Consider the following 14,343-nt stretch of genomic DNA (forward strand, 5'->3'; position numbering starts at 1 on the left):
GACGGCAAATGCTCTCCTGTTTCATGTTTTCAGAATACACGGGTTGCCCAGAGATGTAGTGTCTGTCCGGGGGGGTAACAGTTTGTCTCCGTTTTTGGAAGGCCTTTTGTGAACTTCTGGCAGCCACAGTCAGCCTATCATCTGGCTACTACCCCCAAAGCAATGGACAATCAGAATGGCTTAACCAGGAGCTCGAGACAGGCTAGCGTTGTCTGGCATCCCGGAACCCTACCTCTTGGAGCAAACAGCTGTTATGGCTGAAGGTATGCGTACAACATGCTTTCATGTTCCTCCACTGGCCTGTCCCCCTTTCACTGGCCTACTGATAACAGCCTCCCCTATTCCCAGCTCTGGAGAAGGAGGTGGGGTTTCCCTTAGCAGTTGCTTTTATGTGCCGTTGCAGAAAGACATAGACACGGACTCGGCAAGTCGTGCATCAAAGTAAAAAATAAATGTTAAAGAATACCATAATTCTTGGTAGATAAACCTTACCTATTTAATCTTATATGGAAGATTACCAGTACTGTGCTTTACATTGCAGTAAAACTCAGATTAAGTACTTTTTAGCTGCACAAAATGTACGTTTCGTGGTTATTACAGTTTTTTACAGGATTTTACAGCACTTTCAAAATAAGGAGAATGAGCATGAGCATGTCAAATGCCATGGTGGGCCAAAACAAAGGGAGCAAGGGCCAAACTTGGCCCACAAGCCCCAATTTGGGAGGTCTTGGTTCTGAGTGTCTGCTGTGTCACAGAACAGAATAGAATAGAATAGATAGAAAAATATAAGACACACAGCACACATAAAGAATATACCTGAGATAATAAATAGGATAGAATCCAAGAACAACTATTAAAAAAATGAAGATAAAAAATATAAAGGAAAGAATGTACAAACGTATGTAAGTGGTGAATACAAATGTAGAATCTACTTAAACAGTATTTATAAAGATGTAAGTAAAACCTATGTCTGTGCAAGTTGCACTGTATTGCGCTATAGTGCAATATTGTAATGTATATGCATGTTATCTAACACTAAGTGGTGAGGTGTTAAAGAGTTTTATTGCCTGTGTTGGAATGATTTCCTGTAGTGGTCCATGCGACACCAAAGCTGTCAGAGCCTCTTGGCTCTGTTCAGTGATTGGTGGTGTTAATGGAAAGGAACAAGGAAAAGTCATCCAGTTATGGGTTTTAACAACGTCTGTGGAATGAGGTGTGTTCTGGTTGAGAAATGTAAATGTGAATTTAAGTATTCTGAGCCTGTTTTGTAAGGCTGTTGTGCATCATTGTTGGTGCGAGAGCGTTGCCTAGTGTAGGAAATGGGTAGTGCATTTTGTGACGTTACTGTTGTTAACTAGTGGATGAGTTTAGTTCCCACACGTGTCATGGTGAAATACTGCTGTACGGCTGTTCTATACATGTCGGATCCTTGAGGTAGCACGTCCGTAAGTGTTCTTTTGGTTGTTGTATGCAGATATCATAATTAACACTTATGTGATAATATAATAGTTATTAAGCGTTAACGTAGCTCATTCTTTTTCCGTGTGTAAGTTATGCTAGCGCTAGCTGCGTGTGTATGCACAGGCTAATATGAAAATGTGAAAGGAATATTTGGCTATTTAGTAATTATATTTTTGTTTGTATTCCTTAGTTTTACAAAAAAGAAAACTGCTTGGAGTGAACTCTTCAATAAATCTCCAACTTAAGAAGACGTCAAACCAGCTTCATTCATTTTCCTTGTTCGCTATCTGCCTAAGCATTGTTAGGACACAACTGCTAGGACAGAATAAGGTGTGTATGCTAGGTAACAATGGTACATTATTCTATTGATACTAATTAATGCAGCCCAAGTCAGTTCACATGACACATAAGATAATACTAAACAAGTTACAAGTTTAAACAGTAAAACAGGAAAACATGAAAACTTGAATATTGAAATTGCATCTTTTTTTCTGTTCCACACCACACATTTTAATGATCATTTATCATTTAATTCAACCCCTCTAACATGACTTCAGACATGTAGAAATATTTTAGGCTTAGAATGAAAAACTGCTCTAATCTTCACTTTACTTTAAACAAATAATGGAAAAGATTTAAAAGTGTGCACAGGTTGGTCTAAATGGGGCTGGATAGAGCAGACCCCAGCGATGGAAGAAGTATTCAGATCCTCTACTGCAGTAAAAGTACTAATACAACACTGTAAAAATACTCTGTTACAGTAAAAGTCCTGCAGTGAAAATGTTACTTCAGTCTGTAAGTATCATCAAGAAAATGTAGTTCAAGTATTACAAGTAAATACAAATCCTCCCATTTTAGAAAACATTGTAGAAAGTGTAAAGGATCCAACCAGTTGTGTGTTTAATGGTCTAATCATCTCATCTGGACTTGTAGGCCGTTATATTGTTGGCTACTTTACTTTAGAATAAAACATCAGATTTTATAAACTACATGTGTTTTGTGTGCAGAAATCTTAATGTGTAAAGTAACTAGTAACTAAAGCTGTCAGATGAATATAGTGGAGTAAAAAGTACAATATTTCCCTAGCGGAGTAGAAGTAGAAAGTGGCATGAAAAGAAAAGACTCAAGTAAAGTACAAGTATCTCAATATTTGGACTGAAGTAGTTACATTCCACCACTGTTCTAGACAAAGACATTCTAATAATATTCCAATCATCTGGCCAATACCTCACTGAGCTTTTTTGTTTCCCTCTCCTCTCCCAATGTCATGCTGTATCTGTTGCGATAGGAGAGAGTTGAGATGGAGCCACATATGGTGACTCGGTGTGTTTGTGCATGTTGCTTTAATGTTTTAATGTGACATGCACCTACGATACCAAGACACAACCCCTGTGTGTGTAAACATACTTGGCAATAAAGCTTTTCTGATTCTGATTCTGAGATCAGCTCTTGTCTTTAGACCCAAAGGTTGTGAGTTCAAGCCCCCAGGGTAAATATTAATGATTTGTCCCTTTTAGAAAACAAAAACAGGACCAGACACTTTTATTTTTGAATTTTTAGTTTATTATATATTAAAGGAAATGCTTAAGAATAAAAAGTAACCAGTTCAATAAACCAGTGGACTATATGAATTATTAATAGTTATGATGAAGTGTTATTACAGTTGGATTCTCCTCTTGAATCACAGAAGGGTCCGACAAAATATACAATTTTATTTTCTATCTGGACATTTTGGATAAAAAGATCATCACCACTCATGTCTGGTGGGTTTACCTTTGGACGGAGTCAGGTTAGCTGTTTACAGTCTTTATGCTAAGCTAAGATAGCTGTTTCCCCCTGTTTCCACTCTTTATGCTAAGCTAAGCTAATGTCTGCTTGAGGGAACTTCATATTTTGCGTACACACATGAGAGTTGTATTGATCTGAACAATAACTCTCAGAGAGAAATCTAATTAATGTGTTAATTGTTGTCTATCTCAGTGAGCCAGTTTTGTGTCTAATTTTAAACCCAAATGGGGGACAAGTGAAAGGAGGTTCTTGGAGTACGCAAAATAAAATGGGGTGCTACAAGACCTGTCGTTCCACTTCTTTCCTGTAGAAAGAGTTTTCAACCAATTAATTACATTTAATGTCAAACTTTTGATTGAGACTGCAACATACGACAAGATGTTTTAAATGTATTATTTACCTTCAAAGTTCATCTCAAGACAGTTCTCCCCCCCGACGTTGTCAGACTGCCCCGCATTGAAGAATGTGTTCTTGGAGCACACGAAAGAAGCCTGGTAGGTCCAACCTGCGTCGTTCCAGTTTTCTGTAGAGAGAGTTCCCAACCAATGTAACTGATTTAATTTAATGTATAACTTTTATATTTAAGACTGCAACATACGACAATATTTTTTTAATGAATTTTTTATTTTGTTTCCCCGTTTCCAGTCTTGATGTTAAGCTAAGCTACCTGGTTCCCTATGTTTCCAGTCTTTATGCTAAGCTACTTGTTTCCCCCTGTTTCCAGTCTTTATGCTAAGCCAAGCTAGCTGTTTCTGCCCATTTCCAGTCTTTATGCTAAGCTAACGTCTGCTTGAGGGAACTTCATATTTAGCGTACACACATGAGAGTTGTATTGATCTGAACAATAACTCGCAGAGAGAAATCTATTTAGTGTGTTAACATTTTATCAGATGAGTGGGCGCTGTTTATAACAGATAATATTCAGTAAACTAAAATTGAAAAGATATACGAGTATTCAAATGTTTTCTCTATTTCATTTTGTGTTATTTACTATAGATCTAAAGTCCAATTACTGATATGTTTTTGTCCAGCTCAGTGAGCCAGTTTCTGTCTAATTTTAAACCCAAATGTGAACTGTTCCCTAACTCTTCAGATAATAAACAAGTGAAAGTGAGTCATCTGTCAGCAGAGAGCTGTTTCTGTCTGCTGAACAAACTGAAAGTGAATCAATGATAGAGATTATAGATGAGCTGGAGAGGCATCATGATGGTGTGGTAGAGTTACACACACAGGTTCTTGGAGCAGACGAAAGAAGCCTGGTTGGTACAAGCCAAGTCGTTCCAGTTATTTCCTGTAGAGAGAGTTTACAACCAATGTTATATTATATTTAACTTTTATATTTAAAAGTGCAACATACAACAATATGTTTTAAATGTTTTTTTGTTTTTTTTTACCTCCACCCGAGTTCATTACAAGACAGTTCTCCCCTCCACAACAGTTGTTAGGCTCCCCCACATAGAAGCTTTTGTAGTTGAATTTGGATCCATCAGACCACAACCACGTACCCTCCTGGAGGAGAAAGATTGTTTTAAAGTCAAAGTGAAATAAAGAGTTATTGTTGTTGTAATACTCATTCAGGCCACAAGAGGATCCTCCTTGTTTTCTACAACAATTCGACAGATGCAACGCATTCTCATGAACAGGTTCATATGATATCGCATGAAAAACGTATGCACAACAATTTGTGTAATATTGTACGAAATGAGGCAACCACCAGCCGTCACGTGACAGTTAAAGGGGTGATAGAATGCAAAACTGATTTTACCCTGTCATAGTTGAATAACAACAGTACGGTGTGTAAATAGGACATACATAGAAGCAGGAAGTTGACGTCAACCTCCCAAGACCTGTAACTTTGTCATTTTGCCCATGGATGTATTAAGAGAACAGTCACGCCCCAACATTTACATAGGCTACACAACTGACCTGAGATCAGGTAGTCTTCTGAATCTAGGTCACCATTACAAAATTCACTTATGAAACTTTTTTTATGCGAGAAATCAACCACGTAAAGCTCAAATATGGGCCGTTTTTCGAAAATGGATGGCTAATTGCAAATTTTGTCCGACTGTGTGTCGGAGTTCAGCGGCTGGTGCTGCCTGGGTTGCTGCCTCGCCGCCCTGCCTGTCCTTCCAGCGGCCCGGTTTTCAATACCCATGCAAACTCACCCTTTTCTGGGTGACTGGACTACTACACGCTGCTTCCCTGACAAAGCTCCAGGGCCTGCAGCTCGCTGTTCTCCCTCCCCTCTTCCTGCTACCGGCCGGCCGGTGAGTGACTGAGAGCGCGGTCACCGAGCTTGTTACGCCCGCAATCTCTTACCGCAGCCCGCAGGTTCCAGTTAATCTTATAATGGATATGTGTGTTGAGTTAATTAAACAAACAATCGGGGAAACAAACGCCTCTTTTCCGCGAGTCTCATTGATAGAGCCGCGGTGAGCTGGAGTCCATCAATGAGAGCTAGCTAGCCTCCTCCTAACAAGACATCTGACATTCACAAAAATGCATTAAAATTGAAATCCAAAATTGGACAAGTGTTAGCTAAGCTTTGTAAGACGTTGGGGAACCTGTAATATTCATGCCGTGACTAAATTCAAACTGTAAATATACTCGAGTTATGCCAAAAGTGTAGCTAGCCAACTGCAATTGTTTCCCATTGTTTTGAAAGGGACATATAGCTAGCTAACTGCTCGTCCTGACAAGACGCTTCGCGTCATTAAAATGCCTTAAAATTAAATTGGACACAACGGTTAGCTTTATAAGACACTGGGGTAGATGTTATATAAGTGGCGTGACGAAATTCAAACTGTAAATATACTCGAGTTATGCCAAAAGTGTAGCTAGCCAACTGCAATCATTTCCCATTGTTTTGAATGGGACATATAGCTAGCTAGCTAACTGCTCGTCCTAACAAGACGCTTCACGTCATAAAAATGCCTTAAAATCAAATCGGACACAACGGTCAGCTTTATAAGACATTGGGGTAGATGTTATATAAGTGGCGTGATGAAATTCAAACCGTAAATATATTCTAGTTATGCCGGCAGCCGGCCGCGGAGCCCCGGTAGTGCAGTAACCACAAAGGGTGACTTTGCCTGGGTATGGAGCCCAGCAGGCTACCGCTTTCTCGTCTGTGTGGAGCTCCTAAAGTCCGACACATCTTACCAAATTTGCAATTAGCCATCCATTTTCGTAAAACGGCCCATATTTGAGCTTTATATAGTTGATTTCTCGCATAAAAAAGTCTCAGAAGTGAATTTGGTAATGAAACATTTCAGTGTCTGCAATATGAGATTCTGTCGCGTCTCTAATGTGTGTGTATTGGGTATTCGCTCAACCAATCAGCGCGCGTCTCTAATGTGTGTGTATGGCAATTCGCTAAACCAATCAGCGCGCGTCTCTACGTGTGTGTACGGGGCTAAGGCTCAACCAACTCATCTAAATATTCATGACCATACCATATTTGGAAGAAAAGCTCTTGTTACAAAACACAGGGCTGCATAAGGGCCAATAAAATATCAACCAGGCCATTTTCAGCCCAACTAATGTTACATACCCCATTAGGAGACCATAAGGAACAGTGTGAAATACCCTATATAATCATTCTATCACCCCTTTAAGGTTAGCTGTCGTTAGGGTTACATTTAGCAGAGAACAGGTGACTGTGAGCCGGGTACAGAGCACCGTGAGTTTACGGTCCTTTCAGAGGCCGTTAGAGCTGAGTTTAGCTGAGAAAAAGTGAGCGTCAAGCAACTCCGAAAGTTAAGTTTAGATATCAAAAGGATTAAGATTAGAAAAAAGATTATGACTTGGGTTCAAACACTCCAGTACATGAACACCTGCTTCCTGGTTGAAAGTCTCTTGTTTTCTTCTTAACTTCTTCAGGAACTTCTTCACTCTGCTCCCCAGCTTGAAAGCCCTGTGTTTTTTTCACACTCTCATACAGCAGCAGTCAATGTGCTGCTGACAGTAATACATGTGGAATACAGTGATTTACTTTTCACAGATATACTGTATGTATGAATGCTTCATAGAACAGGCTGAGAGACGAGCGACATCACTTCCTGTGTGATGATAAAAGTCTCACCTGGATGGCGTCAGTGCCTCCAATCCAGGAATGTCTGTATGTACCAGTCACTTGCTTAATGTAGTTTTTGATGAATCCATGTTCCTCATCTGAGTGGATGGAAGCCAGATTCCCACCAGCGGTCTGGCAGAAGGTCTAATGGAGACAATATAATATAATAATAATTATAATGTAAAACGTTTACAAATAAACAAAAACATAATCAAATTATTAACAGATCTTAGGGCAGTTGGTGGAAGAAGTATTCTAACACCACACTGTAAAAAATACTGTGTTACAGTAAAAGTAAGTATCATCAGGAAATGTAGTTAAAGTATTAAAACATTGTAAAAAGTGTAAAGGATCCAACCAGTTGTGTGTTTAATGGTCTCATCATCTCAGCTGGACTTGTAGCCGTTATATTTAATTAATTAAAAATCAATTGCTGACATTAGGAGAAACTCATAAGAGGTATAAACAGGAGGGTATACATCAAAAGGGCAACACATCGGTGGTAGAAAGGTTTAAGAACGCTAGTTTACTTTATAATAAAACATCAGATTTTATAAACTTTTATAAAATGTGTTTTGTGTGTAGGAATCTTAATGTGTAAAGTAACTAGTAACTAGAGCTGCAACAGATGAATGTAGTGGAGTAACTAAAGTAACTAGTAACTAAAGCTGTAACAGATGAATGTAGTGGAGTAACTAAAGTAACTAGTAACTAAAGCTGTAACAGATAAATGTAGTGGAGTAAAAAGTCCAATATTTCTCTCTGAAATGTAGCGGAGTAGAAGTAGAAAGTGGCATGAAAAGAAAAGACTCAAGTAAAGTACAAGTATCTCAACATTTGGACTGAAGTACAGTACTGGAGTAAATGTACTGAGTTACATCCCCCTGCTGGTATTAGAACTTTAACTAGCTACATTTCCTGATGATACTCACTTACTTTTACTGAAGGAACATATTCAATGCAGGACTTTTACTGTAATTGTATTTTTTTACATGATGTGGTTTTAACATTTTTACAGCAGTTAAGCATTAGTACACTGTTATGAAGCATACATATCTAATGATAGATACGACGGCTGTACCTCTGCATCGGGCCAGGTCTTTGGCCCGATGTTGAAATTGAAACAGCGAGAGCCAAACTGAGTCCAATCAGGAGGGCAGGAAGCTTGACCCTGTATGAACAAACACACCAAAAACAATCAGATTAGTCTATATCAACGACTGGTCATTTACGGCAGTGGTTCTCAACCTGTTTTGGGCCAGCACCCCGCCTATCCATTATCCAGGTCCCTCAACACATCATATACAAACCCCAATACCAATGAAGTTGGGACGTTGTGTTAAAAGTAAATAAAAACAGAATACATTGATTTACAAATCCTTTTCAGCCTACATTCAATTGCATACACTACAAAGACAAGATATTTAATGTTTAAACTCATCAACTTTATTGTTTGTCTGGAAATATTCACTCATTTTGAATTTGATGCCTGCAAACAGAAGCTGGGACAGGGGTGTGTTTATCACTGTTACATTATCTTTCCTTTTTAACAACACTCATTAAGCGTTTGGGAAGCCGGCGGCGTTTCCGGGTGTATATATGGCTTCCCTTTGCATGATAGAGTTTTAACTTGTAGATGTAGAGACGGACTGTGTTAACTAACAAGGGTTTTCCGAAGTGCTCCTGAACCCACGTGGTACTAACCTTTACATAATGATGTTGGTTTTTAATGCAGTGCCACCTGAGGGAACGAAGGTCATGGGCGTTCAATGTTGGTTTTCTGCCTTGCCGCTGATGTGCAGCGATTTCTCCAGATTCTCTGAATCTTTTGATGTTATTATGGTCTGTAGATGATGAAATCCCTAAATTCCTTGCAATTGTATGTTGAGAAACGTTCTTAAACTGTTGGATTATTTTCTCACACAGTTATTCACAAACTGGTGGACCTCGCCCCATCCTTGCTTGCCTTTTGGCGATGCTCCTTTTATATCCAACCATGACCATTAACCTGTTCACCTGTTGAAATGTGTTGAAAATTAGCGAATATTTGCACTAAAGAATATCTTATCTTTGTAGTGTATTCAATTGAATATAGGTTTAAAAGGATTTGCAAATCATTGTATTCTGTTTTTATTTACATTTTACACAACATCCCAACTTAAATGGAATTGGGGTTTGTAAGATGAAGCTTAATTTCCCTGAATATTAATGATCAGGCCCTATTATTGTATAATTGAATGAAAATGTTCCATGGCTATGTTCATAGACTTCATATAACGCTGCAGTACGGAGTTCATATAAGATGATACTCTGACGACCCATTCTCGTGAAGGCAGCACCTTGACTTTAATGTACTGCAAACAGCACAACCAGGATGTAAACAAAACCATGAGTAAATAGCATCATTATACGAGCATTTGTATTTAAATGTGCAATAACATCTGCTGAACAGGGCTAACATTTACTCAAAAGTAAAGATTGTTAACTGTTTATTATAAACTGTATTGTTTATAATAACAGAACATTTATTTTTACTGTAGCTACACACCAAATTTCCATTTTTAATTACAGGACAAAGTCTGGGTAATGAGCAGCCAGAATCTTTAACTGTTATTTTAGGAATTTATTTCTTAAGAGTGTACTTACATAAGCAGCCAACAGTCTGCTGCACAAACAGAGAAACAAAGCTAACGGAAAGACTGATCTCATCTGTGGGAAGACGTTAAACAAAGTCAACATACTGCAGACAAAGAAATTATGTCAGACAATTAATGACTGCAACTTATCATTAATTGATCATTAAATTAAAGTATCCAGCTATTTATTAGTGTATTGTAAAATATAGATATGGTTTAATATTTGATAGATTATCAAATATTTAAGTTTTCTCAAAATATAAAATGTCCTCTCGATAAAGACAGGAATAGTTATTATTTAAAGTAAAAATAGATGAAACTGTGGTAATACATTTAAATATAAATACCTTTGCTGAGATGGTGATTGGCTGACACAGAGAAGAAGAACAAGCTGATGACTGTCACTGAAAGAAAATGTCTAGTATAATCTAGTATAAACGAAATATATCAAACTTATCAAAACACTGATTGGTAATGATAACAGTACATGTTGAAATATCCATTATACTCACGTCAATAATCTTTGTTCTGCCTGGTTTGGTTTGGAGGAAAAAGAGAGTCACAGGCTCTTTAATACCTTGGAAAAGGGAGTGGTCTTACTCACGATTGACAATCCAGTGTCCAACAGAACACCCCCCCTCGGGCCAGTAGATCAGGGTTAGGGTTCACTGCGTCAAGGCCATGATACTTCACTCTTTATAAACTTCTAATGTCAATGATTATCATCATGAATCAGTATTGTGCATTTAGTTGTTTTATTTTAAGCAATCATTGATAACTTTTGTGATATGGTTTTGGTATATATGTTAATGTTCTCAAATTATGCAACATGGATAATTTGCTGTTCAGCCAAATATCAGATATTCAAAATAAAATTATTTTTATTTAAACAAGAGCCATCTGGTAACAAGTGTGTTTCATCTTTATGTTATTGTAGTAAGCTGAAATTTCCCCAGCCATGTTTACTCAGCTATATTAAGCGTTTATTTTAAAATGATTGTAAAATTTCCGACAACTTTTACATGCAGCAGGAGGGAAGCTCAATTTGCAGTTAGTTAGTAATGATGCACCCAGCGGTCCCTCTGCTTCACTTCCAGCTTGTAGGAGACTACTTCGCCGGGAGGAGAGTGTAAAGCAACAAACTGCAGGAACTCGTACACCCAGCCAGACCAGAGCTGCTGTCTGGCGGAGGCAGAGGGACTGTGACATACGCTAATATTACCAACTAGCTTCCTGCGAAGCACGAGAGTGGGCAAGCCGCTCCGGTCTGGCTGAGTTTGAGTTGCTGCAGCCGCTACTGAGGGTCCAAAGCTGTGTGGACTGTTTGTGGCGGGGTTTTGTAACCATTGCTGATCAACATTAGATAGATTTGCAACTAACGTTAACATCACATTACAAATGACTGACTTTTTACTATGATTGGCACAAACAATATCACTGGCCCGAACAGACCAGCGACTGGCCAATTAACTTGCCCGACATACTGTTTTACTGGCCCCGGGCCATTGGGCCATTGCTTATGTCAAACCCTGCAGTTCATGAAATTCTTTTGGATTTCAATAATAATAATTTAATAATAGATCTTTATTCAATCAAAAGACCCTGACTTTCCTTCAGCATTCATTCCTTTTACACATAGCCACAAAACAGGCACACACTTGTCCTTTGACATCCCGGAAACAACAACTCTATATAAGGTCACTTAAACTCCTCATACTCTTCCAATCATTTATCTAATCCAGTTGTTGGAGTGATTCCCAAAAATCGTTATGAAATGATGAACTGAACTGCACATAGGCAGAAAAACATGTAAAAAACATGACCACCTAACCTAAGCTTATTATACCATTTACACCGGCAGTCCAGCACGCACTCTCTGCTCTTTTGATGCTGGTCTCCCGGTCATTCCCCTAGTAAACAAAAAATCTGTTTGTTAAAGAGCATTGTCCTAACATGCCCCTAACCTTTGGAACGGCCTTCCACTACATGTTTAAAAAAGCTAATATCAACTGATATTAAAACACACACACACACACATACAGACACGCACGCACACACACACACACACACACACACAGTGGGATTGAAAACCCACCTCTATTCATTACACTATAGCCCACCATAACACACCATTCTTCCTGCGTCCTTCCCAAACAAATCTTTTCACTTATTCTCTTATGTTGCTGCTTCTGTATTTGTTTATTATTAAGGACTGTTCGTTATTTATGTCAGGGGCCACTGAAGGCAATACATTTTAGATGACCCTCCAAAATGATTAGGGATAAAGGGATGACTTTGAACAATGTATTGATGCCTTCTAGACTGGTTAGCCCATTGTTTTTTTTTTACAGCTATGACATACGTGACTAAACCTCTGCATTCTCATCTTACACATCACACTCCTCTGTTATGGTGTGGTGGCCATTTCAGTAGATATACTCTCTAACAGTGCTTAATTTGTAAAGTGGGAGGTCCCGGCTCGCAGTGGGGGGGTGGATCCGGCGGCTCAAAACGGGGGTTGGAGGTAATGGAAAAAAAAAAGAAATTACACTGCCTATGTAGCTTCTCTGACTAAAAAAAACTAAAAAACGCTGTATGCACATCAGGACAATGTTTATTTTAATTTCAGAACATTGCACTGCATTGGTGTGAAATGTAAAAATATATATATAGATACACTGCAACAATCATTTTTCGCAAGCAGCAATTATCCATCAGACTATTAAATTAACCAAAAAAAAATGCTGTGGTCTCACTCATAAATGAAATGTCGGCTAGTTGGAATCCGCGATTTGGAGAGACAAATGGATAAGGAACTTTCATTAAAAATCCTCTTCCTGAACAATCTGTCCCCTCACTTCTTAAATTACGGCTACGACAACAACACCGTAGTTGAACTCATAATAGACAACGACGAAACAGCCTACAGAGAGGAGGTACAACATCTGGCTCAGTGGTGTCAGCATAACAACCTAGACCTTAACAACTAAGATCAAGGAGGTGATGATAGATTTCAGCCCAACAGGGTGTACTGGACATCCCACCCTCTGCAGGACATCTACACAGGCCAACTTAAAAAAGAAACCCAGCTGTATTATAAAGGACCCATTCCACCCTGGACACTACCTGTTCTCACCCCTCCCCTCCGAGAGTGGGTACAGAGCCACAACATGTAAAACAAATGGGCTGAATAAACAGCTTCCCCCCTGCCCCCAAACCCCCCCTCCCCACACACACACAAACACACACACACACAAACACACACACACTTCCAAAGACTGAAAGAACTTGAATCACTGTTTTGCACAATCTTTTCATGCTGCATTAACCACTGTTTTAATGGTTTTTAAAAACTTGTTTTACTATTTAAGATAACTTGTATATATTTTGCCTTTATTCATATTTTTTCTAGTTGCCTTTGTGTTCTGTTTAATTAAGCATGAAAAAGATCAATAAATAATTATGATAAAGTTGTATTGATCATCACAAGTCTCCAGCTGTGAGCAGTGTGACAGAGTTGATCCACTGAGGTCATACTGTAGGTGTAGACTTCAGGGGGGATGCAGGGGATATGTCTCCCCCCAATATTTAGAAGATGTAGATTTGTCCCGAAAATAGATGAAAATACCCATTGAGGGGCCGCAAAACATGTAAGTAAAAATAGAACTGTGTGTAAGTAAAGAACACAACAGGAAGTGAAAAATAAAGATAGATTCATGTAGATTTAAACTTTGGAGGTCATTCTCTAACAGATTAGCTGTTGAGATGAACATGATTCCTAAAAAATAACACATCCTGAAACAGGAAATGAAGAGTTTGACAGACAATATTTTATGAAGCACGACCCCCAGACCCCACAGTTATAATGTGTCTCAATGTGTAAACCAAACCTCCACCCTTGACTGAGAGACAGAACCATCATCAGATCCAGAGGTTCAGCAGCTGGATCTATAAAACAACATGTCTGCCCTCTGCTGGAGACCCTGAGCTAACACATCACCGTCTGTCTGTTGGCTTTTAAACAGTGTTGGAGAGTAACTAGTTACATGTAACAGAGTTAATAAAAGTAAATGTAATCTGTTACAGTTACTGGGAAAAATAAAATGTCTGGTTAAATTGCAGCTAAAAGATATTTATGATTACACTGACAGTTAGATGGGAATATTTTCTGTAAAATGCTCGGCCATATGTTGAATAATATTAATTGAGTTCCTTTGCATGTTGTTCATGTGCACGTCTTCTTTTGCCATTTTCAGCCACAGCTGTTCAGTAAAGTCAGATGCTGTTATTCTGATGAGTTGGATTGGTTTTCACCCTTTTGACAGGTAAATCACCTCTCAAACTGTCTGAGATTTGCTATGATATGTATGGCCCGGAGAT

The 14,343-nt window shown here is 38.7% G+C and overlaps 2 protein-coding genes across 2 annotated transcripts in view; one reads left to right on the forward strand and one right to left on the reverse strand.

The window, feature by feature from the left end:
* Nucleotides 1-14,343, forward strand: part of LOC114564684 (galactose-specific lectin nattectin-like) — a 225,297-nt gene that overhangs the window by 122,651 nt on the left and 88,303 nt on the right. The gene's annotated exons all lie outside the window — the stretch shown is intronic.
* On the reverse strand, nucleotides 4,252-10,036 carry LOC114564690 (galactose-specific lectin nattectin-like). Its single transcript, XM_028592182.1, has 5 exons — nucleotides 9,974-10,036; nucleotides 8,409-8,498; nucleotides 7,337-7,471; nucleotides 4,650-4,758; nucleotides 4,252-4,540 (listed from the first exon to the last, which is right to left on the reverse strand). The coding sequence occupies exons 1-5, from the start codon at nucleotides 10,034-10,036 to the stop codon at nucleotides 4,470-4,472; spliced, it is 468 nt and encodes a 155-aa protein (XP_028447983.1). The 3' UTR covers nucleotides 4,252-4,469.

The sequence above is a fragment of the Perca flavescens genome, chromosome 11, assembly GCF_004354835.1.
Source record: "Perca flavescens isolate YP-PL-M2 chromosome 11, PFLA_1.0, whole genome shotgun sequence".
Lineage (NCBI taxonomy): Eukaryota > Metazoa > Chordata > Actinopteri > Perciformes > Percidae > Perca > Perca flavescens.